Raw genomic sequence first — 24,910 nt, 5'->3', positions numbered from 1 at the left:
CTTGTGTTTAAAATCATAACAAAAAAATCCTTAATTCTTAAGGAGATATAGAATAGTCTAGGATATTACAAGACATAAACTTGGGTGACAAATAAGAACATACTTTTGAAAAACTATAAAAACTCTTATGGAAATGTTATTGAAAATACATAAGTCAAAACGCAATAGTGATTTCTAGAAATTACTCCAATTACACTGTACTTAGCTCTTTTCAGATTTTTACATAGACATGTATACACAGAATTAAAAGTATATGTATAAAAACACCGAGTAGTTTCATTATTGGGGAAAATCTCATAACATTTCAGGAAAAGAATACCAAATGTTAACCAAGAAATCCAATTTTGTCTTTGGGATTTTTGAGTCTGCAAATGGTAATTTTTGCATGACATCTATACTTCACTATATTCAAGAATAAAGAATTTAAAATGTATTTCATTGTTTCTAGGTTTTGGTTGTTTTCATTTTTAATTTTTTCCTTTTGTTTTTATATTTTTTCCTTTTCTTTTAAACTTACATCTGTTCCCATTCTGACCACAAGGTGGCGGCCACACACTAAATTTCAGTGACAGTGTTTCAATCCTTCATTAGGATTGCATGCACCTGTGACTAACCACGTTTATATGCACATCCTACTGACTCTTTAGAAATAAACTATTTAGCAGGAGACAACAGAAATAATTTTGAGCACATTTTAATTATGAAGCAAGAAAGATGGATAACCAACATACAAAATTAAGGAAGTTTTACAGAGTGTGTTAAATAAGGAATCATAAAACACATGTCTTACAATGCCACAGACCTCAGAGTATAGCATCATTCTCTTGTGTGTCTGATCTGTCTGATCTGTTAGCAAGCACTGTTTTGAATTCACAATTAAAGGGCTTTATACTTATAGTTGCTACTTGAATGCTGAAGCCATTAAAGCTTATTCTACCTGGATTATTCCATTCTCTGTTTTTAAAATAAATCCAGTAATTCACTAAATAATATTCAAGAACTATTAAAATAAAATTGAAGAAAAAGGGGTAGATTTCTCTCTGAAACACTGATAATTCAAAAACCTGTATTTGTGACTAGTAAAACTATCATTTGTAGATTAATTCAAATAAATCATAATACTGCATCAAGAAAATCTGCAATTTATAATGTTTTGATGATTCCACTGATCATCTGAACTGGCACAAGTCCCAGGGTCACTGACCCTCTGGCCACGCCCACCTACCGTTCTCCCTGCAAGTCCCCCTCATTTCCTGCTTCCCTTATAATCCTGTCTTCTACCTCTGCCAGCCTGTGGGCACAGCCACATGCTCCTTCACACACATGCACACTTACCTCACATCCGCCCACACCCCAGTGCCACACCCAGTCCCTTGAGACTTCTGCTTCTTTTCTTTCTTCATTTTCATCCTTTCTTGCTAAGTTTCTTAGGGCCTTGCTGTGTTGCTGAGGCTTGCCTTGACCTTGTGATCCTCCTGCCTTGCCTCCCGAGTCACTGGGGATTGAAGGCGTGCACCCCTGCACGCAGCTTGGACCCATGTCTACGTTTATTAAAACTTTCTGAACCTCAAGATGCTATGGAGCCTCTTGCTGTATTTGGTTCAGAGATGTGAAAAAAGCTTCACATTGCTTTAATCATGTCAGCATTATATACAGTTAGGTAGTGAATTCATACTGCACAGCAAAATCTAGCACACCCGAAACTCCGTTGATTCTATTCGTAGTAATTTTGATCAATTTAGGTGTGCTCTCTGCCTTCTGAGGCCACCTTGCTGGTGTCTGCAGACGTCTGTAGTCAGACTTCCAGAGCCACCATGGGCTCCCTCTCTCCTCCCGCCTCTCGACCTTTTTGTGATGCCCTCAGCTGCACTCTGAGCCCACCCACACCCTTGACTCTGGGCTCACACCGGGCTCTGACTCATGTCTGAGAACCAGACTTGGCCTGATCATTCAAATGGCTTCTCAACATCTCCACTTGGAATTCTAGTTACTGTCTCAAGTGAAGCAGGGCTGACTGGGGCCACAGAGCATCCTTCTCCCCCTAGTCCTCTTAGTGCCCTCCTCCACCTGGATTCTTCCCCCACACAGAGTACAGGGTCCGGCCTCCCCCCAGCCCTGCAGGCTCAGGATTTTCCTGAGTCCTTTCTTCCTGGACAGCCTTGGGCAAACTGGCCATCACTTGTGCCTCAACCCCAGGCTCTTGTTAGAATCTCCACTGCTGCCACAGAGCATGGCCACCTCACCCTCTGCACAGGGTCCTTGGAGACACGGGCCACTGGGAGCTTGGCCACTGGACAGTCTCAACCAGACCGTGACTCCCCACTGCTAGAGATACTCCAGTTCCTTCCTTGTAGACTTAATTCCAAGTCCTTATCTCACAGCGGCTTCTATGCTCACAGCCGCTGACTGTCCCAGGCCTACCTGTGCCTCCGAAGCTCAGACGTCACCAGCACCAGTACAGCACATGCACCCATCCCCTCTGCCCCAAAGGTGACCCCGGGTGATTTCCTCCACAGCCCTTGTTAGGAACTGAGCTTTCTCTCTTTAATTAACTTACCTGAGCATCATTTACCTCCTCATCTAAGTCTGAATGGCAAATCCCTGTGCTGCTTCATTAGGTGCTTAATGCAGGCTTGCTGGCAGGCCACGTACCCCAGTGGAAATTCTTGTAGCAGCACCATGTATATGAAGTGCTACCCTTTCACTAGATCTGACAGTGGCTTTGATTTCTAAGAAATTTCAAGCTTTTCCTGACAGAGTTGATGGAGGAAAAGAACTGAAACATCAGAGATGGTAATGATAAGTAATCAATTCAGTATTCACTTTTGAAACTTTAAGACTGGATTGAAAATGTATATCTTGCTTTAATTGCCATTTTTAAGTGTGGTATTTTAACTATAGGAGCAAAATTGTTAGAAAGTATAAAGTATATCAGGCCTCAACATTGCCCCCAAAACAAATGTTTGGTTTTTTTCCCTAAAATAAATGGAAAAATTTCCCCTGCCACCATATTTTAACCTTAATATGGCCCCTATGCTGCCTAGATACAAGAAATGACATTCTATTTGAAAAATGCTGAAGAAATTTGAGGTCAAAAATAGATTTGTGCATCTTCTCTTCATGTCCTGTATTATTTTCATGTTTGTTTTGAAAAATCAATATCTGTTCCCAAAATGCTGTGACTAAAGTAATCATCAAAAATATTCAGCATTTTCAAGTAACTTTACATCTTACTCTCCTTTTTAAATATGGGACATTCTGTTCCTGAACTTGAGTTTAATCTCACATACAATTATTAGATTCCTCCTCAACCATGCATTCCTGCTATTTTAAAAGATATTATTTTAAGAAAACAGAAAGACATTTTATGTGAAAATTATATTCTGCAGATAGGGACAATTTCTTTCCTGTCACATGGTGTGAACCACATCACGAGTTATCTATTCCTTTTTCATTCCAAGAAATTACTGTATATTTTTATGCTATCATCTCTGCCTTGGGTCAGCTGCACAATGATTTATTCATTTTGTGCAATTAGATGCTGCAATTACAATGAGGAGATCCTGAATTGCTTTGAGTCTGCACTCTGAGTATTATTAGGCCTGGGACTCGAGGTCCAGGGTTCGTTTAGGTGGCTGTTTTATGCATGTAGGCAACACTTGGTTCATTTAGACATATTGTTTTTATAAAGGTACCCTGCTTGGTTTCATTGATAAACATGCCAAAATCCAAAAAGGGAACTTGTGGTAAATAAAGACCACAGACCCTGGAGCTGGTGATGATTCTGTACTCCATGTGATAATGCATCAAGATACTCATTTTCGGTCTCCATGGAGCAAACCGATAGTGTGTAGTTTCAGTGATGGATGTGAACTACAGCGGCTGCAGAACCTGAATCAGAGAGATTATGCATATTATCCCAATGGATCCTTCCCCAAATCACAGGAAGCCAGCTGCCTTCATGTTTGTCCACGGGGTGGCTTGATCCACCACAGCAGGCCCCACGGCCAGGGAACCTTCAGCCAAGGCCCCACAGGCTGAGCTCTCCAGGGAAGAAACACAGGAGCTAGGTTGTTTAAACTAATGCCATTGTTTTGATCCAACAAGTCACTAGAATGAATCGACTTTAATGTCATGTGATCTATTAAACTATGTGAATAAACACATAGGACTTTTTTTCAGGGATTGGAGTAACCATGTCAAAAATAAAAGTCCATCGAGAGAATACATTTCAAATTTAAAATACTTTTGACAGGTGTTTTCTTTTATGGTATGATTGGGCTGAAAGAAAAGTGTAAAAAGGTGAAAAAGAAGAAGGTAGAGGAGAGAGGGAAGAAAGGAAAGAGGGTGGTGCCTGGCAGATGATATACTTTCACCACTTTCCTTAGCTTAATAGCCTCATTGCATTTGAAAGTGAGGAGTGTTAACTATCAAGGTTTCAGGGTGCTATGATCCTGCTTACAGGGAGATATCAGCCACCTTCTATTGGCTGTTTGTTCAGTTCCCGACACATGTATTCAAAACTTTACCCATCACTGTGAGGTTTCCCCATTTTTTTGAAAAGGGATTAGAAGTCTAAAGTCTAGTCATTACATACAACAAAGGGGCAGAACTAATTGGCTGGCCCTGAGCACATGCTCATACAATTCTTGTCATCTTATTATGGATTTATTTTTAAATAACAAAACAAGTTTTTAAAAGTTAATTTGTAATTTTGTTTCTGGAAAATAGTGAGCATTAGTTTTAAACTTCTAAACACTTATTCACTTTAAAATTCCAAACACATATTCAATTTATATCAATGTAAATTATATTGATCTTTGGAGCACATTTCCATTTTGTAGATATTTCTGTAGTAATAAAATAATTAATTTAAAAATAATTTCCTAATGGTCAGGGGGCAAGAGAAGAATGGAGGTACTTTGGGTGGAGCAGAAGGGGAGTGTGTGGGAAAGAAGATGGTAGAATGAGTATGAGTATGATTACATGAAAGGTGTGACTCTGTATCATGTACAACCAGAGAAATGAAAAGTTGTGCTCCATTTGTAAAACAATAAAATTAAATAATAATAATAATAATTTCTTTATATAGATGAGAACTTAATAGTTGTGAGGTGGACATGTGTTCGGATGCACTGTTATCAATTGGCATTGTACACAATCAAGCTTCAAGATTACCTAATTAGTCTTCCCATAATTTCAGACAAACAGCTCATTAGTTAATAAAATAAGAAAAAAGTAGAAGAGAAATATCAAACCTACTGTGGTAAATTGAGCAATGCCCTCTCCCTCGGTGTCCCCATGTTAATTATCAGAGCCTTTGAAGATTACCGTCTGTGTCCAAAAACCTTCACAGGTGCAATGAAATTAAGGCCTTCCAGGTGGAGAGACTTCCCTGGATCATCCAGGTGGGGTCAGTGTAATCAGTAGATGGAGAGGGAGAGAGAAGGCGACTGAGACAGAGGTGGTGTCACAGAGAACAGAATTATGCATGGTGCTGTGCTGCTGGTCCTGAAGAAGTGGCATGGGCCAGGGATACAGCCCTGGAAAAATGTAGGGGACCTTCTTTCTCCACAACCCTCCAGAAGTGGCAGACAGTAAATGGAACTGTTGTTTGAACACTGCATTACAACTACAGTAGGAGACTGATGCACGGTGAATAGCAAGGGCCAGCAGCTCCGGTGGTCAGGGCATTGACTGGCCAGCCTTCTGCAGAGGTAGGGCTGCTGTCCACACAGCAAGGAGGGGAAGTGGCCACCAGAAATGGAAAAGTAGGAATGGACCTCCACTTGGGAGGACAGCTGCTGTCAACCAGGAGTCTCTGACAATCCACATGGGGACTGGCTGTGAAATGTGCCCAGGGTAACATCTTTCTGTCTTTACAACGTGGAGGTGAATTCAAGGGTATGTTCACTCAGAATCAAGTGGGAGGCAAGTGCGGAGGCTCTAGTGTCCTGGGAGGTTGCACATTGCAGGGCTTAACCGAGGAACTCAACCCCAGTACTTGGTTGAATGCATGTCAGAAGACAAACTGGAAAATGTCTATTGTGGTGGATTCACAGTGGTTTTTTAGTCTGAGATAATAGATCATTAGACAGCAATGACATACCCTTAGCTATCAGCATAACTAAAACTGTATTGATCGCTTGTTTTCTGAAAATATAGATGAGTATAAATCATCTCAATTTAGAAAATAGTATGTACAGTCTTATTTCCCAGACTTAATACCTCCAATTAGATCTTGATTTCATATCTATTAACAAAACAATATAAATATCCCAAAAAGCAGAAAAAAAGAAAGAATAAAGAAACCATTATAACCTAAAAATAATTACTATTGATATCTTAATTTCATTGTCCTCTGCACATGTGTTATGTGTTGAACAGGTGCTATATACTAAATATGGATCCCATATATTTACAGTATATTGGTGATGACATGTGTGTTGATTTCTACATGCTCTTAGTGGCTTGTTTCGGTACAGTTTTAGGCCAGCTTTCACCCACCCCATCACCTTAACAATGAAGTCTACATGTGCTCCTAGGACCACTGAGCCAAACCACTTAGCATTTTCCATTTTTTCCCATTATTTCAAACACACCCGTCCCATACTCTCAGAGGTTACTAGCCTAGAGGATGAGGTGAGACCCATCTTGGTCTGCTCTGTGTTCTGTAATTCTGCGGCCTAGTTTTACACCGCCCTTCAGAACACTTTCCTTTTCCTCCCAGCAGCATATTGGCTTTCACCTCGCCCTGCCTCCTACCAACTGGGCATCCCATCCCTTTGTTAATAACTCGGCACATGAACAGGCGATGGCATCATGATTTGACATTATCATGTGCATTTTTGCTTCCTAGACAACTGATCATTTGCTCTTTCTCTGTAAATCAATCTTTCACTCCATTTGCCTCATTTTCTAACAGGATGCTTATCCTTTTGTTTTGTCTTATTCAACGTTTTTCTATGGAGAATAAAAATTTACTTATTGCCTGAGTTTTATCTTGCCAACTGTTCTCTGATTCATCTTTCCCCTATTTATTGTACCTACAATGTTTTCATATTAACACATATTTTAAATTTTATATGTTTGAGTAAAGCGATATTTTCTCTTATCCATACTGTTTTTATGGGTACTTTAAGAAAACCTGCCAAACTATGACACAAGTCCAGCATTTCCCCAGCATGCTTTGTGTACACTTGAAGTTTACATCTCTACCATCTGGTATTGATGCTCCTATATGACAGACATCAGGAAATACTTCCTACACCAAAAAGTGGTCTTAATCTTATTAGGACACATCAATTCATAATCTTGAGGCATTTAGACATATGTCAAGATCAATCTACAATTTAGAAAACACTATATTTGGTCACACTGCCTTCTTTAGTACACAAAGTTTTCTTTGTTTGGAGAAAAGCAGGATAAATGCACTGCCTTTTGACTTTAGGAAGTACCACAGAGTTGTAATTGTGTTTGCCTTCACTTTTTAAAAATTTTTTTTAATATTTATTTTTTTAGTTTTCGGCAGACACAACATCTTTGTTGGTATGTGGTGCTGAGGATCGAACCCTGGACGCTCGCATGCCAGGCGAGCGTGCTACCACTTGAGCCACATCCCCAGCCCATTGCCTTCACTTTTTTAAGAGGAAAAACCATTATTGTTGAACAAATATTATTTCTGTGAAATATTGCACTGAGAAGATTCATGGTTTTTTCCCGTCTTCTCTCTTTCATTCTTTAAATAAAGAATTCTAATTTAAAAATGTGCTCGTTTACTTTTCTGTAACTAACATAAAGTCATCTTTTTTCTGTTTTGTTCTGAGAAGTGGTTACAAAGATAAACTTGAGCAGATTATTGTCAGCATATTTGGTGCATATTCTCAAAGTGTCACTGAACATGGTGAACCAACTCACTGACATTTAAAGTTATCATCTGTAATTCTTTCTTGTTTAAGATCCATCAAATTTAGTTTATTGGGTTTTACTTAGTTATTTCAAAATTAGAAACAAGCACTATCCAGGACAGAATGCCAACTTTGTAAGCAAGACCCAGATGGAAGGCTATACCATGTTCTAGACAGGAAAATATAATAAAACTGAGGGCTGAAATCATAACTCATCACCTGCAGAAGATCAAGGATCCAACTAATACAGACAAGTGCTGAGAAAAACACTCTGCTAGCAGGAATTCAGCTTTGTAGAATAAAAAGTTTTATTGGGTAATTACTAAAGTCAATGAGGAAACGTGTGGTGGGAGGTGCAGAACAGAATACCAGATATAAATGAAGATTCTGTGCAGTGAGTCACACCCTTGAGTTGAATTTGAATGAATGTGGTTCAGTAGCACGTTTAGGAAAAGCAACCATCTTACTCAGCTGTATGCATCAACTTCTGAGTGCTCAATTGTTTACACAGCAAAAGTGCAAATAGGAATAACACAATGAAAAATCACTGATGCTTAGGCTTAGAAGATAGTGGTAGTCACTCAGTTTTTAGGGTCAACTGATGTTGGAGTAGTTATTTTTCCTTGCTTTTGTATAATTATTTTTTGCCAGGGTTCATAAACTACCGAATTTAGAATTAGTAATATATTCATAATCAGTAATAAATGAGTGTTTTATGTAATATGTTAAGATTGACACTTATATCATTAAAAATCCACATCATTGCAATAGGAATATGTTGGTTTTTATGACTGAGTTCTAAAGTACCACAAAATTACTGTCTTAAAACAACAACCATTTGTTATCATGCCCTTGTTCATGTCACACGTCTGGGTGGGACTTAGATGAGTTCTTTCTTAGGGCCGTAGAGTTTAATGTCAAGGTGTGAGCTTGGGTTGGGTTCTCAGGTAAGCAGGTGGGCTTCTTCGACTTCATGGTGCTGGGGGAACTCAGTACTTTGGATTTATAGGACAGGGCTACCTGCTTTCTTGCTGCTTTCCAACTGAAGGATCCTAAGCTCTAGAATACCACCTGTAACTCCCTGCCCAGGTCTTCTATGTGACAGTTTGTTCCTCTGTGGCCTGCAGGAACAGGAGCTACAGTGCAGAATCTTTCTGATTTCTTCCATTCCTGGGTTTCAGAACTTCTTTTAAGTGGGAATATTTGATTAGGCCAGACCCAGTAAGATGGTTTCCTTTTAGATTCGTGTAAAATCAACTGATTAGGGACTTTAACTCCATGTGCCACATCACTTTTGTCATATAACATAACATGATCATGGAGAAATCACCTGTTACTTCCACAGATTCTGTGTCCAAGGGAAAGACCAAAGTTTGTACAACCAGGGTTAGAAATGTTGGAGTCCTGAGAGAATTCCCATCATTCTTCTCTGGCTGCCAGTGCTTCATCATACATTTGCCTTTGCCCAAGGTTTCCATGAATATCATTCTGTGATACATTGACTCAAAGCCCAAACTGTGATATAAAACCCATTGGCTTGAAGTTGGAAATCTTGTCATCTAAAGTATCAAAACCCTTTGATGAGATTTCTGGGTGTGATTCTTGAGGATTCTGAAAGCCCAGGGGAATTTTCTCTCCATGTGTGGGCCCAAGAAACCAGAGACAAGATCTCTGGCCCCCAAATTCCCAGCACATCATGGGGGGGCAGGTTTAAAATTCTGGTTCAAAGGGACAATAGAGGCAAAGAGGAGTAACTAGGTTACCATCCTTTTGAAATCCATGAGGGGAGATGTTGATTTTTCTTGAGTATATTTTAAGGTCCAAGAATCACCCTTCTGTAGCTCCTGGCTCTGCTGAGTTCTCTCATGCAACGTAAAATATATATGCAGTTGAGTAGTTTTATCAGATTGCTTCATTTGGGGGTTCTGACAACCTTTTCTTTTGCTTCTCTGTGCCTTTCAATCCAAGTTGACAGTATTTCTGCTGAAATGATTTTCTTAAGAACCTTGTAGGCCTTGCGTGAGATTCAGTGAGTTTTGCTGCATTAAATGAAGCCACCCCTAAAAATCACTTTGAAATGGTCCTTTCTCTGGGCTCCTGCTGTGAAGGCCAGAAGCCTGTGCCCTTCATCCTTCTGGAAGCCTGCTACTTTGATGTAGAGGCACAATTTCACCTCTTCAAAGCACAATTTTGTTGCTAAATACTGTGCGCTTTGATGCTTCCAATGGCTTAGCAAAGCCTGTACAGCCACAAATTCAGTCTTTTCTCTAAGTCATACTTTCAGCAAACACTTTTACTACCATGGATGGTGGGCGTTTTCAAAACAATTTTGTTCAAATACACTTTTGGTCTAATTGTTCTTCCTTTGATTTATTTGTCCCCTCTCACATAAGCAGCAAGAAGAACCCAGCTGACATCTTTGGCACCTTACAGGGCAGTGACTTCGCTGTGCAGTCCATGATCACAACCTTGGTTGGCAGCATCCTGGCAAGACACGATTTTCCTGAGCTTTCTGCCACTATAGACCAGGGATTCTCTTTCTTTCAGTTTCTGATAACAGATCTGAACTGCCCTCTGGGCCTCCCAGGCTCTGCGAGTCCAATTTCCCACCATCTGGGCGGGCAGTCTAGGCTTTACCCTTCAGGCTCCTTAAAACACATCTGACCACAGGAGCTCAGACTGCTCCTATGCACCCATGTTTGTTACAGCACAGCCACTGTAACAAAATGCCATGAACCAGGTGGCATATAATCCACAGAATTTCATTTCTTATAGTGTTGGGGGTTTCAAGTTCAAGATCCAGGCACGACAAATTTGGTATCAGTGAAGTGAGGGGGTGCTCTCATAGATTCCTGTCTTCTCACTCCAACCTCACATGGCAGAGGGCTAAGTGGTCTCCCTTGGGCTCTTCTGTCATGGGACAACCCCATTTCCAGGGCTCTGTCCCCCTGAAATGATCACTCACAGAGGTCCCACCATCTCAGGGGGGTGAAAGTCTCCATATATGGATTTTGAAATGACAAAAACATAGATTAAGTATTATCTATATTATTATTTGCTATATTATATTATGTATGCAATTATATATTATATAAGCACAGAATTTGTATAGTTATGTCTATGATTTGAATGGGGTTTGTGACCCCCTACAGGACTCAGGAGTTAAAACCCCACTTGGAAGTATTAAGGGGGTGGAAATTGAATCTGACTATGGATTTTAGAAGTGAGGTCTTTGAGAAATGGTTAGGAATGGATAAAATCATCAGATTAGATTAAATCCTGGTAACTGTAGAAGAGGGGAGAGACCAGAGAGTAGACATGCACACACACTGAGCCATTTCTTACCATGTGATGCCCTTTATGACCTTGGCGCTCTGCCAGCACCAGATGCAGTCCTGGACTGTTATGGTTCGGATGTGAGGTGTTCCCCAAAAGCTCACGTGTGAGATGATGCATGAAGTTTCAGAGGAGGAATGATTGATTGGGTTATAAGAATCTTAACCCCATCAGTGAATTAATTCCCTGATAGGGATTAACTGAGTGGTAACTGAAGTGGTAGGGTGTGGCTGGAGGAGGTAGAAACTGGGGTGTGGCTTTGGGTATATATTTGTTTCTGGCAAGTGGAGTCTCTCTCTACTTCCGGATACGATGTAAGCTTCTTTCCTCCGCTATGCTCTCCCGCCATGATGTTCAGCCTCACCTCAAGTCCTGAGGAATGGAGCTGGCCTGCTATGGTCTAAGACCTCTGAAACCCTGAGCCCTCAAATATCAGGAAATACCTTGATTTCAATGAATAAGGACCTGGTCTATGCCCACATAGTTTATTACCCATGATTCCATGTTTGTTATATGTAATGGTAGAATTTTGGATGATTTTAGCCAATGAAGCAGAAACAAAACATCATGATAAAAAAAAAAAAAGCACTTCAAACACCCTAATCTATACAGGATGCTACAGCTACATGCCACAGCTCATCAACAACAGAAACACGGAGCTCACAGTTCTGGGGGCTGGAGGTCCAAGATCAAGGCTCACGCAGCCTTTTGTCTGGTCAGTGCCCCTTTCCTGGCTCACAGTGGGAGCTCCTCCCTGTGCTACACAGCAAGGAAGAAGAGCCAAAGCAGCTGAGACCTTTCATCAAGGCACAAACCCCTTTCACGAGGGATCTGTCCTCATAACTGAATAGTCTCCCAAGTACCTAAAGCCTCACACTGGTGATTAGATCTCCAATATGGGCATTTGGGAAAGACAGACAGCCAGAACACAGTGGTCAGCATGACACTGGGGGGGTGTGAAGGTTGTGGTGGAGGCTTACTGTAACTGTACAAGGTGATCTCGAGAACGCCATCTAACTCTCCCCAACTCTAGTGGTCATTTATCCACTGTACAGGCACATCAAGGGTCAGGGGCTCTTTTCCCCTAGGCAGGAAGAACACAGTGGCTCACTCACCAAAACTGGATTGACTCCCAGAGACGATTTAATCTTTCAGAGCCAATAGATATATCAGAAAATGTTAATAGGGTTTCAAATACCTACTGAAATAAAGATGCACTAACTCTAACATATTACCCAGCTCCAGAAGTGAAAACATGGTTCACAACATGCTGTTGAAACCTGACGTCACATGGGGAAGGACGTTGATCACACCTACATGTAGTGTGGTATCAATTTGCCATTTCTTATATATGTAGGCCACTAAAGATTCATAGAATTTAATAATCTATTGTAGAGTTAAAAAGAACCACAGATGCTAGTGTTTTTTTTGTTGTGGTACTGAACAAAGTAGTAGACCAGTCATGCTGGATGCCAGTTGACGGTCCATTTCCAGGCTGAGTCACTATCCGCAACCTCCTTACAGGCACCCACGCAGTTCTTCTAGCTCACAGCTCACGTGACCTAGGCAGCTCCCCTCTAGTTGTGCTCAGTAGCTCCCTGTGATGGTCCAACACTGATCTGACCTTAGGCGTTGATCCACATGCCGGAGCATGCGTCTGTGTAGCTATCACACTGTGAACCACAACACAGAGCCCAAGAGGAGCACACCTTCTCTCTGGCGTTTGTCATGACCCTGCTGGTTTCCCATCTTCGTCAGCTTCCTCCAGTTGACTACTCTCCTCGAGAAAACCCAGAAAAGAACAGAGGGCACCTCTTCCATTTTGACCAGGCAACTTCCATGAGCCAACATTTTGCATAATTATTGCATTTCCTTAATACACAGCTTAATATGATTTTTGTCTATATAGTTTGGCTCATATTGAGTCTAAATGAATCTTTAAATCTTAAGAGTCAAGATTCCTCCATGCTCTTGTTTAGTTGATTTTTAAAATATAATAATATATTTTTCATTTTAAGCCTAATGCATTAAAAATACAGTTCTGATAATAATTTCAGATTTTTCATGATATTTAAAAAATCTAGAATATGTATGTCATCTAACGTATTAGATTGCCTTCCATATTTTTGTCATTTAAATTTAATTAAAATGGCATTGTCCAAAATGGGGAAAAATATTGAATAAATAAAGGACCCTATGGAGTGGCCAAATATAGCCAATCAATATCTATATCTATATCTATATCTATATCTATATCTAGATAGCTCACATAGTTTTTGTGGTAAAATCAATACTTGCTACCAGCAGTATTCAAGAACAAGATACATTACTATTAGCTAGATTGAACCTTTTCACAATGTATATATGCTTCAAACCATCATGGTGCAAATGATAAATATATACAACTGTATCTGCCACTTTAAAGAAATAAAGAAAATATTTATTAAACTTCAAAAAATGGTTAAGAAGGTATATTTTATGTGATTGTGTATCTTATCACAAATGCAAACTAAAATAATTTAAAGTAGACATAATCCTAAACCTTCACCAAAGGTACCATTAATTAAATTTGCAGAGCAATCTGTAGGAAGATATTAAACTGTTATACTGTAGGATGAACTCCTTCATATTGTAGTCCAGAAAATGTTAATACGGTTTCAAATACCTACTGAAATAAAGATGCACTAACTCTAATATATTACTCAGCTCCATGGTTTATAACATGCTGTTGGAATCTGACATCACATTTGGAATGACATTGATCAACTGGAGGGTGGTACCAAGATTTAAGAAGATTGAGTGACATTTAGTGGTTCTAACCTCATGAAGGTCTCCACTGGGCAACTAGTGGGAAATTTAAAACCAAAATTATTATTATTATTTTTTTTTTTTTGAGGCTGAGGATGTAGCTCAGTGATAGAGCACTTGCCTAGGGAATGTGAAGCTCTGGGTTGCAAAAGAAAGAAAAGAAAATGTGCTGTCCAGGGGCCATTGTGCACTGACCATAATAAAAAACTGTGAAATCTCATCAGCATTGTATTGTCTTTTTTATTTAAACAAGTGTATGGTTTTGAAATAAAAGGTAATGATTCTTGAAAGCTGAATTTATCAGGATTCTTTTTGATTTGCAGAACCTTGTAAAATATGAAATTCTCAGGGTTTCTCAGATGTTGCAAACATGTCTATTGATACAATTCACTATTTCTTAGGATATAAGTTTCTAACATTGCTGCAGAGGCTAACTTTGAGTATCACCTATGGTGTCATTGTTGACATTTTTATGAAGCTTTTTCTATTTGCTGATTTTTGAAGCAATTCCCTCTCTTTCCATGCTTTAATTGTGACTCTGTAATCACAAACCTATTTTAAATAAATGGGACTGCAAGAGAAGCTTACTAAAGTGAACCTACCAAATATTTTTATGCAGGTTTTTAAGATTTAAACTCAGACTTCATCAGAAGCTGCTGCTGCAGTTCCGCATGCTTCGAAAGAGCTAAACCAAAGACAAACAAGACCCATCATTTCCCCATTGTATAGGTAACTCTCACAAGCAAGGCCATGATGCATATGCCAAAATAAGTCATCAGAATGTAATGTGTCACTCTTTGGCCACTAGATCAAAACCAAAGAAATCTCAGTGATTTAGCCACTTCTTAGAGAACACCCTGCTGTGCTCAGACTGCGTGAAGAAAACACTATTACCGGGTTATGAGACTAGCATCATATGACATATTTGAAGGACATACAGTCAAGTGCAGAGAATCTTACGTTCTTGAAAGGATGTGAAGAGCATCTGGAATCGGCTGTTTCGACTACCCTCGTCTGCCCACATGCGGATCACCCCCAGACCAGTGCGGAGCATCACGTCATTAGCCACAGTGCTGCAGAACTTAGCTTTTAAATCCTCCACAGAACTGCTTCCATCGTACACAGCCACAAAGTTTCTTTTGCATTCATTTGAATTCTGCATCTCATAATCTAAGAACCGTAAGTAAATCTGTAAAACAAAGATAAAAACATTTCTTCATTTCAAAAATGTAGATCAGAAAGTACCAGAACTTCCTTTCTCTTTCAGGCTCACAAGACAGTCTTGATTGCAATCAGTCTTATTATTTTCCCCCAGTGGAGAGCAAGAAGATGTACAAGCAAGAACAAATTGTGTTGAATAATTTTTTTCAATATTATTATCTTTTTTTACTTAAACGTATCATTTTCCTTAACTGAGTATTTTTACCCAAATGATCCTTATCTATTTTCATAACTTATTTGGAATCACTTATTAGTTTTGCAAACTTATACACTTCTTTGCTTTGGTTAGAAAAATGCTTTAAATATTCCTGACACATTCTTGTTAAAATTCCATAGCTTCATTTTACTTCCAAAAAATATATGGAAAGAAACAATTTGTTAACTATTAAAGGAAAACAAAAATGGTATCAAAAGTCTCTGATTTTAGGGGGTTGACATTATTTAACATGACTACCCTGCTTCATTTTTGATGTGGAGTATATTGTAAATTAAAAATGGCAAAACTAGTCTACACCATTTTCACCATACTTGGAGTCAAAGCATTTAGCTAAATCCACATAAATAAATATTAATTTAACAATGAGAAAAAAGCACGTGTGACCTAAAGCACTTGTGACCTATATTGTATGCTACATTTTAAAACTCCCAACAATTCCATCAGTAGCTCCTATGCTATCTTATTCAGATGTGAAAACTCAGACTCTGAAGGTATAAACTGGAAGGTAGTAGTGAGCTCTGTCTCACACCCAGTCCACGTCCTTCCACATGCCACATTGATTCAGACACACTGATTCTTGATCTACAGACACTATTTGATTCCATACCAACATTTATTCAGAATCACAAGCAACTGTTTCAACCAGAGATAAGTCTTTAAGGAGCTGTTTGTTCATTCACCATCCATTCTGCAGTCTCAGCAGGTTGGCCTCTTACTTGGCCCCAGACACAATCCAAGGCCTTGCGCCTGCAATGGTGACCAGCAGGAGGAAAGCCAGTGCTGACCCATGTGTCCATCGGGTCATGACACCAGGAAACCACGTCAAACTGTGGGGATTGTATGAAGAAAGACAAAGCCAGACTAAAAAGCCTAGGCACAATGGGAGGGGTACTCAGATGGTTCTGGAATGAACTGCAGCCTTCACATAGGATCCCCCAAGGGCTTGGCTCTGTTTTTTAACATGCTTATCTATAGGCTACTTTGTTTTACATCTGTTTCTCTTGATGTTGCATGATGAGAAAATAAAATATGCATTACATTAAAAATGCATATCTTTCATCCTCCTGCGTTCATTTTTCTTTATTATGTAAACATTGAATCTCATGAGAACTTTCCCTCAAATCTGATATGTCCACCCTCAATTTTAAATTCCTGTATCTCAATTAATAGAGATGGTCTTTTGTACTCAATGTTCTTGTCAAATTAAGCACCAGCCCCTGCTAAGTTTACCTTCAAAACCACTGTTTTTGGTCCACAACAGATGACACCTGAATACAGCCTGCCACAGGGCCTGGATGTTTGCAGGTACAGACCCTCCAGTCTATACCCAAACCCAACTTTACCCCACTATATTTCTAAGTAATGAATCTAATAATCCCAACTCTGTAGTCAAAATCTTGAACTGGTTTAAAATAAAAATATTTAAAAACCATAAAGTGGCAAATTTGCCCTCCTTCTTATGCCCTCAAATTACATTTATTTGTTACAATGTCATCCTATTTGTACACGATGTTAGTTTATACCGTACACCACGACCTTCTGCCAGCCTCTTCCAGAGTCGTCATGGTCTAGTTCAGTTGCTGCATGTCTGGTTTGGAATTTTTTGTGATGCCTACTCCCTAACCCTAGCACAGCCTTTCTCAACACCCTCTATGCTACAGTGTGATTTTGAATGTACATTAAACTGAAATTACAGCTGATATATTCCTTCTGCTAACCTATGTGCTCATGAAAAGATGGGGCAGTGCTTTATATTTTCATGCCCTAAGCCTTCAAGCATGTTTTGAAAATATTAAGCATTCCACAAAAGTTCTGGAATCCACAGAACATAATTTGGTCAACTTTTGTTATGTGTATGGGATAATATGTAACAACGAAGTCCTATATTATGTATAATTAAAATGTACCACTTAAAAACTTTTAAGCTGGATGGGGTGGCTTAATCCCAGGGATTTAGGAAGCTGGGGCAAGAGAATGACATGTTCAAAACCAGCCTCAGCAAGTTACGAAGGCCCCAACCAATTTAGTGAGATGCTATCTCAAAAGAAAAATTCAAAAAGGGCCTGAAGATGTGGTCCAGTGGTGAAGCACCCCTGGTTCAGTGCTCAGTAATAAGCAAACAAACAAAAAAATTTTTTAATTAAAAGAGAAAAAAAATGTTTGAGAATGTACATACCTGCAAATAATTAAATAATTAGAAATCCTGTTTTCTAAACTGATTTCATTTTAGCATTAATCAACTGTTTGTTGGGAATCTATAAGCCAGATATTTGTTTTAAGTGCTAAAAATAATAATTATCTAGAATCATCATTTTATTATATAGTAGGAAATTATTTGAAATAATGATTAAAACAAGGTATGGTGCAGATCTAAAGAATAATGAAGTATATAAAAAACAAACATGTGCAGTCTTTCAGGAAGCTGGAAATGTATTTTGACATCCTAGAGAGGCTGTCATAACATAATTTTGGGAAGAAGAACAAAACAGAGAAATACAAAGAATTCAATGAAAATGAGCATCAGTGGAGAACCCTGGAGCTCCAGGGCACGCTGCCTGGCTACAAGGTTTCTGCATCTAGGCAATAAAAATACTTGGGCTGGAGGCCGTCATGAAGTTCCAATACTGTGATGATGCATTTGAATCAACTGCTACTGTGGCAGCCACGTGACACACACATGCCAAGAAAGCCCGAACTGTCCTCATGCCTGGGGTGATGCTTTATGTTATTCCATTACGAGTGCAAATATTACTCGCATGGCCCATTTATCCTCTATTTTTCCAACACGGTACTAAGCTCCTGAAACAATCTGGAGAATTCCTGCTATGTCTAGTTTAAGGAAGCATGCATCCAAAAAAATGTTAGCATCCAAGTTGTTGCCAATCACTGCCCTCTGTGTGTCAAATATCCAGGCAGATTCTTTAAAAGGAAGCCCCCCACCCTACCCGATGGATGATCTTACTAGAAACATGAAGCAAAGAAGACACAACAACTTGCACCAGATATATAAACAAAGTAACGTGAGGCCTAGAATAGGATGAATAGGATCAAAGAGAAATAAATAATCCTAGATTAAGCATTTTGCCACAATACCTTGCCTTCTTCTGACTAACTGTAAACAAATGAAAATACAATAAAAATAAAAGCTAAAGTTTAGGTATTCATCTAAGATAACAAAAATTTTAAATGAAAAATAAAGTTAAATAAATACATTACATTCTAAAATAGTATGCAACATAGTTTCTCACCTCTCAAAAGAAAACACAATTTCAACTGAAAACATACAAACTTATCACAAAGATGAACACCCACGGGTAGGAAGGCAGTCTATTCACTCTCTGATGGGCGGTACAAACTAATCATCCTCTCAATAGTTCTGAAAGTTATGAAAACCAAACACTATGCCCATAGAAGGAAAGACACTTGAAGTAATTGTTTGAAGGAAAAATTCGTAAGGAAATCATTTCACTAAATAAAGAATAAAACACACCTGATGTTTTCAAGCCTAATGTGTCTGAACAATTACCTCAAGTTTCTTATTCTGCTGTACAATACAGCTTGAAATTCTAATGTATTATTAGGAAAAGAAAGTTTGCTTGGTATGTTGGCAGCAGCTCCTGACAGTGCACCACTTTACTCAGTTCCCTAACCAATAGCTACTTAGCTTAACCATTAAGATGAAGAAAAATGAGTTTAGAAAAATTAACACATTTTTCCAAAGTGGCTCAGGCCCTTAAACAATGGCTTGATTTTAAGAACAACTCTGCCTGGCACATCACTGCTCCTGGTCTCACTATGTGAGCAGCCTCATAAAGAAGGAAGCTCAAGATGGAGATTCCAGGAAGAAAGCTAGACTCTTAAAGACAACAAGCTGCAGCGAAAATAAGTAATCAAAGAGAAATAAACAAGCAAGCAAAGCAAAGCATTTCCATTTTCCTAAAGGATCTAAGAAACATGTTGACTGTCAAAACATAAAAGAAATTCATAGATCAGAAATGTGTTCCTTCAAAATTGATGATTGTATTACAGTTCTTTAAAAATAGAATTATTTGCCAGCACAGTGGTGCAATGCCTGTAATCCCAGTAGCTCAGGAGGCTGAGGTAGGAGGATTGCAAGTTAAAAGCCAGCCTCAGCAACTTAGTGAGACCTTGTCTCTAAGTAAAATACAAAAAAAAAAAAAAAAAAAAAAAGGCCAGTAATGTAGTTCAGTGGTTAAGTGCCCCTGGGTTCAATGCTTGGTACCAAAAATAAAAATAAATAAATAAATTCTTATAAGAATATCACCATAGTTAGAAAGTCAGTTAGCATGTTTGGTTCCTGCGTCGTCACTGACAGCAATGGAGAGTCTCCATATTTTTTAGGAGGTAACTGACTGGCATTTGTACATGAAGTGCAATGACTGCATCGAAGTACTTCCTATATTTAAAGGGCATTCTTAGTAAGTAGAGCACTATTTATAGAGGACGTGAACAATTACCATCACTAGATTTTATATAATCACTTCTGAAGCATTTTATGCTTTTTCTGGACTTCAGTTTTTATATCCTATAGAAGAAGAAATAAAACAAGCTGGTAGGGTATTGGCTGTCCTTGTTCAGAGCTGTCAGAGCAAAGGCTGGATTCCATCATCCAGAAAAGGTGACCAAGTGTCCCTCACTAGCCCTCCTGTAAGTCATGTGAAATCCCTCCCCGTGCCGAGATCGGAGCAACTGTCTCCTCGGCTTAGCTCTTGTGCCATAATAATGCCAAGGGAGAGAATTATTTAAGGTAGCAGATAATAGAAGACTCTTCAATTGCTCTGCTACAGAAAAGAGAAAATGATAAACAGAATAATATATAACTCTAGTAAAATCGTCAGATTACAATCTCTTCTCAGTGAATCATTTTGATGCATTCTTCTTTTTAATCAATCAAAAAAAGTTGGAGCTGACAAGATGATGTATTGAACATGACGTGGGAAACCAGAATATTAGCCAGTTCTAGAAATATCTGTTTTTCAAGTCACACTAATATGGAAGGCAGAATACTTGCTTTTACTCACAAAGCAAATAAATCTATCCAACAATATACTAAGTAATATATTGACAAACAGAATTTAATACCAACTGCTCAGCCTGGTCCCTCCTCTCATGGTCATCATGACATGAAAATAAGAAATATTGAGGTGATTATCTAGGACCTGGAAGAGCTGCTTTATACAGAATTAAATATTCCACAGCCCGAGAAATGCTGCAAATGGCTTCAATAGCACTGGATACTTTATAAATAAAGCCATATTCTAAAAGTCACATACCTAAGACTTCTGTGGTTACTGTTTTAATTGTGATGGACATATCAGGTCTACGATCTCAGGTGAGATATCATTTGAATTTGGAGGACAACAAACCAAACTATTGTATTGTTTCCTGAAATGGGAAATATATACACCTCAACCACAGATCTTGATGCAGTAATATTAAAGTAATTTTCATGTAAGCCCAGAGTCATGTCAAAATATTTCAAGTTCATCTGAGCTTCCCCCTAAAATCTGATAATACAAAAATATTTCCTTAAAAACAAGCTGGGCCATAGCATTTTTGTTGGTAGTTATCTAACCTGCTAAGACTTTCACTTTGCCCAATTTTATTCTCATTTTTGGAAATACTGAAGGCAAACTCAATCTTCAGAACTGGTATTACTTTTCATTGTAATCCATTACAGTGATTACCCTTAGTCTATTGCATTAATTTTTTATTGCTCTATAACAAATCACCTCAAATTTAGCAGTTTAAACAACACCCATTTATTATCCCCCTGTTTTATAGCTTAGAAGTGCTCCAGGCTTGGCTGTGCTTTTCTGAGGCTAAAATCCTAGTTTCTTGAACTTCAGGAGGGAGGGCCTGTTTTCTTGATGGCTCTTTACCAGCGACTACCTTCCTCCTGGAGAACCTTCCTGAGTCACCTGGTTAGCTTCTCTTTTGCCCAAAATCAGAGAAAGCAATGTTTTTTAAAAGGCTCATATGATTTGATAAGACTCATCTAGAAATTCTCCCTCTTGATCAAAATCAACTGATTGGTAGCCTTGATGGATCACCCAAATCCCCTTGCCAGACACTTTATCATGAGCAGACATGTGGTACTCTGTCATCTTCTCAGTTCCAGGGTTGAGTCTGAAATCTTGGGTGCTCTCTTAAGATTCTGCCTCCAATATTAATGGCCATTATAAAGTCACTGTCACACAATTTTACTCTAAATGACCACAGACATATTTGTCAGGTTTTTAAGATTATTTGATTCAATTTTTTTTTTTTTTTTGTACAAGCAATTGAACTCAGGGGCACTCAACAACTGAGCCACATCCCCAGCCTTATTTTGTATTTTATTTAGAGACAAAGTCTCACTGAGTTACTTAGCACCTGGTTTTTGCTGAGGCTGGCCTTGAACTTTCAATTCTCCAACCTCAGCCTCCCTCCTGAGACGCTGGGATTACAGTTGTGTGCCACTGTATCTCGCCTCAAAATGTTTTTAATTAGGTAAAAAGTTAAAATTAATTTGAAGTATTAAAGGATGGATAAATAATAAAAATTTTATTTTCCCAAAAGGCTCTTCACTGACTTAGTTACCTCCTTACAGCATCTTTTATAAGTCTTTTGACACCATCTCCCTTTCCTGTCTCAGCAAATTTTATCATTTCCCACAATAGTGGGCTTTTGTGATATTAGACTCCACCAGGAGTTAGGAGACGTTGACCTAATGCCAGTTCTGTTATTAACTAGCCAAATATTTGAGCAAATCACTTATCATAGATTCATGGGATTTTGGTTTTGAGAAGACTTTCATATTATCTCTGCCAAAAAATTACTTGAGTTTTAATTATTATACAAAGTCCTTGCCAAACTCTGCTTGGATTTCTCCTCTGGAATCTCATTTGATCTCCATTATTAAAGCAAAAACCTTCTCTTCATTTAATTAATAGCTACATTTCTCTAGTTTCAAATATTCAAAGAAATTGCAGTACTTTCTCCATGCAGATTGTCTACTCCTCTTCATACGCCTGTCCTTCAGGTATCTGAAGGTTGCTAATGTATCTTTCTTCTGAGTGCTCATCCATTTATTCTTTCCTTGAGTTTTAACTGAATGCCAAATCTTTTGCTTGAGATTAGGGTACAACAGATACCCAAGGTCCAGCCCTCCCAGAATCAAGTTTCCAACTATTATCATGATTTATTCTCCCATTATTCCACCCTGCTGGCTTTTTTTCTGGAGAAGATTTGAAACTGGACAAAATAGTACTTTCTACCACCCTTGTTCAGCATTTGTATGTATGGGAGATAGACATTTTCTACAGGTCACCTCTTGAATGATTTCCTTGTTACTGGTTGCCAATATTCTTTCTGGCTTTAGTTTTTCAAAATCTAAGAAATCTGGACAGATTACATTCTAATTAAAGGGAATCATCTGTACTCCTTTTCCTAAATAAAGGAGATGCCAGAAATCACCTTTTTTATTTATCAAAACCTGAGAAGCATCATGTAACTCACTTGAATTTTAAGGGAATTCAAGGAAGCTATTTAGCACTTTCATTGTGCAATACGGTTCAGTCACCAGGTATTGTTGAAATATTCACAGCAAGCCATTTCAAGTTTAACTTGTGCTTTGATAGTTTATTCTCATAAACTGCTAAGAGCTCCATAAAAATAGAAAACCCACATAGGCAGTAATCTCCAGTTCTTGCTTTTCTCCACAGCATTCAAAGCCACTTCCTGTCCTCTAACCTTTAATTTAGCAGAGAAAGCCTGTCACAATAGAGCCATCTTTGTCCAGCTCTGCAGGCGGCTTCCCCTTTGGGTCACAGAATGCCAACTTCTGTAACAGACAGGTACACTTGGTATTGTTGTTCTGGGAGTGTACAAAAGACAGCCTATTTACCAGCTGGGAGAAAGAGGTGTGTATCTGCTCTCTCATGGAAACCTTCCCCGTAAGGCAGCACTGAGGGGCTAAGGCAGTGAGATGCTGCTCACATACTTCCTGCATGTGAGAAGCCTTAAAAATCTTTCATTCATAGAGGTTAGGAAAAGTGGAAAGTACTTGCATGTTAATTCATAAATCATGTAAGAAGTCATAATAAAATGCACTCTAGCTCTCTGGTAATCCAGGTAGGTATTTATGGCTTTATGATGCCAAGAGCTTTAAGTGAATAAAATTTTACAGAGGAGTAAATATTCTTTTCATAATGAAATTAACTCTTTCACAGATTTTCTCAGATGCAAATAGAACTGCAGGTGTCAAAGCAGGAAGGTGGAGAGGGGTCTGGGGATCTCTGGAGCAGAGGTGTGGGTGAAGAGTGCTGCTCTTCTCCTGCACACCCAAACCCTACAGACAGATCCCAGGGAGACTCAGGACGAGCAGGACACAGGTGTTTCCTGAGATGTCCACTCCCTCAAAGGCGACTCTTGGTTTCCCCTCAACCTGAATACCCCATCATAAATTCTTTGTCCCTGTCCTTCGTGTGTTTCTGTGGTTGTCTACCAGCAGACAGGTCTCAGCCTGGGTTCTGTCGGAGCACAGCTTCCTGCTCAGTGATGCGCCCTGTCCTGTCTTCTCCAGAAAACACTGTATTTCAAAATGTAAACCTGCTCGCAACACTTCCTTGCTTTGCCCCTCTTCCACATCACTGAGGCACCCAGATGGAGCCCAGATTCTTTGGTGGGGGTGCCCACAGAGCCCTTCCGCTTCCTGATTCACCGCCCCTCCACCATGTGCTTTGATAAGATAGCATGCTATTTCTTTAATTCATAAAAGCTCATTCTCATGATTCCATGACCTCCCGGATGCTCTTCCCTCTTCCTGAAGAGCCTGCCCTCCTGCCTGCCTGACATGCCAGGGCTCAGTGGAGACCCTGGTGCCAAGGGTTCCACCTTTGACCAGGTGTATGTGCCTCTTCCTCCTTTACTTACACTCAACTACACCTGGGCGACCTGATCTTGGGGCTTGGAATTTTTTGTCACATATTTGTTTAAGCAGGAAGGTGAACACCAGAGGACAGGTTTAGGAGGCTTTATTATTTCTCTATCATATTGGCGTTAATAAAATAATCAACTGTTTCAAACTCAATAAGTAGTCAAGTATGGATCTAATAAATCAGTATTTTTTTAATGCTTTGCTGTAACAGGAATGAGAGTAAAAGGAGGAAAGTAAATAATAAAGTTTCACACCCATGGAAGCTACCCATTCCCAATGTTTCTGAAGATAAATAGGATGAATATGGTTATCCTAAAGAAGTGTGTCCCAAGTGGCTGCCATTCTAGAATGTACTGCCAAAAATGGGGTGATCAACATTGAGTCTAGACTTTCAGCACCATGAAAAAAAATTGTAAGACTTAGTAAGATCGAGTGCACATCTTCTCTTAACCATCACAAAGAGCTTAATAGGCAATCACG

General features: G+C 39.1%; 1 protein-coding gene across 1 annotated transcript in view; it reads right to left on the bottom strand.

Moving 5' to 3' along the window:
* Neto1 (neuropilin and tolloid like 1) overlaps positions 1–24,910 on the bottom strand; it is a 101,024-nt gene that overhangs the window by 9,844 nt on the left and 66,270 nt on the right. The window contains exon 7 of the mRNA XM_026388683.2: positions 15,012–15,240. Within this exon, the coding sequence (XP_026244468.1) occupies positions 15,012–15,240 (229 nt within the window). The remainder of the gene's footprint in view (positions 1–15,011; positions 15,241–24,910) is intronic.

The sequence above is a fragment of the Urocitellus parryii genome, chromosome 13, assembly GCF_045843805.1.
Source record: "Urocitellus parryii isolate mUroPar1 chromosome 13, mUroPar1.hap1, whole genome shotgun sequence".
NCBI lineage: Eukaryota > Metazoa > Chordata > Mammalia > Rodentia > Sciuridae > Urocitellus > Urocitellus parryii.
Note: the sequence above shows the minus strand (reverse complement) of the source record. Positions and strands in the feature narration are given on the sequence as shown.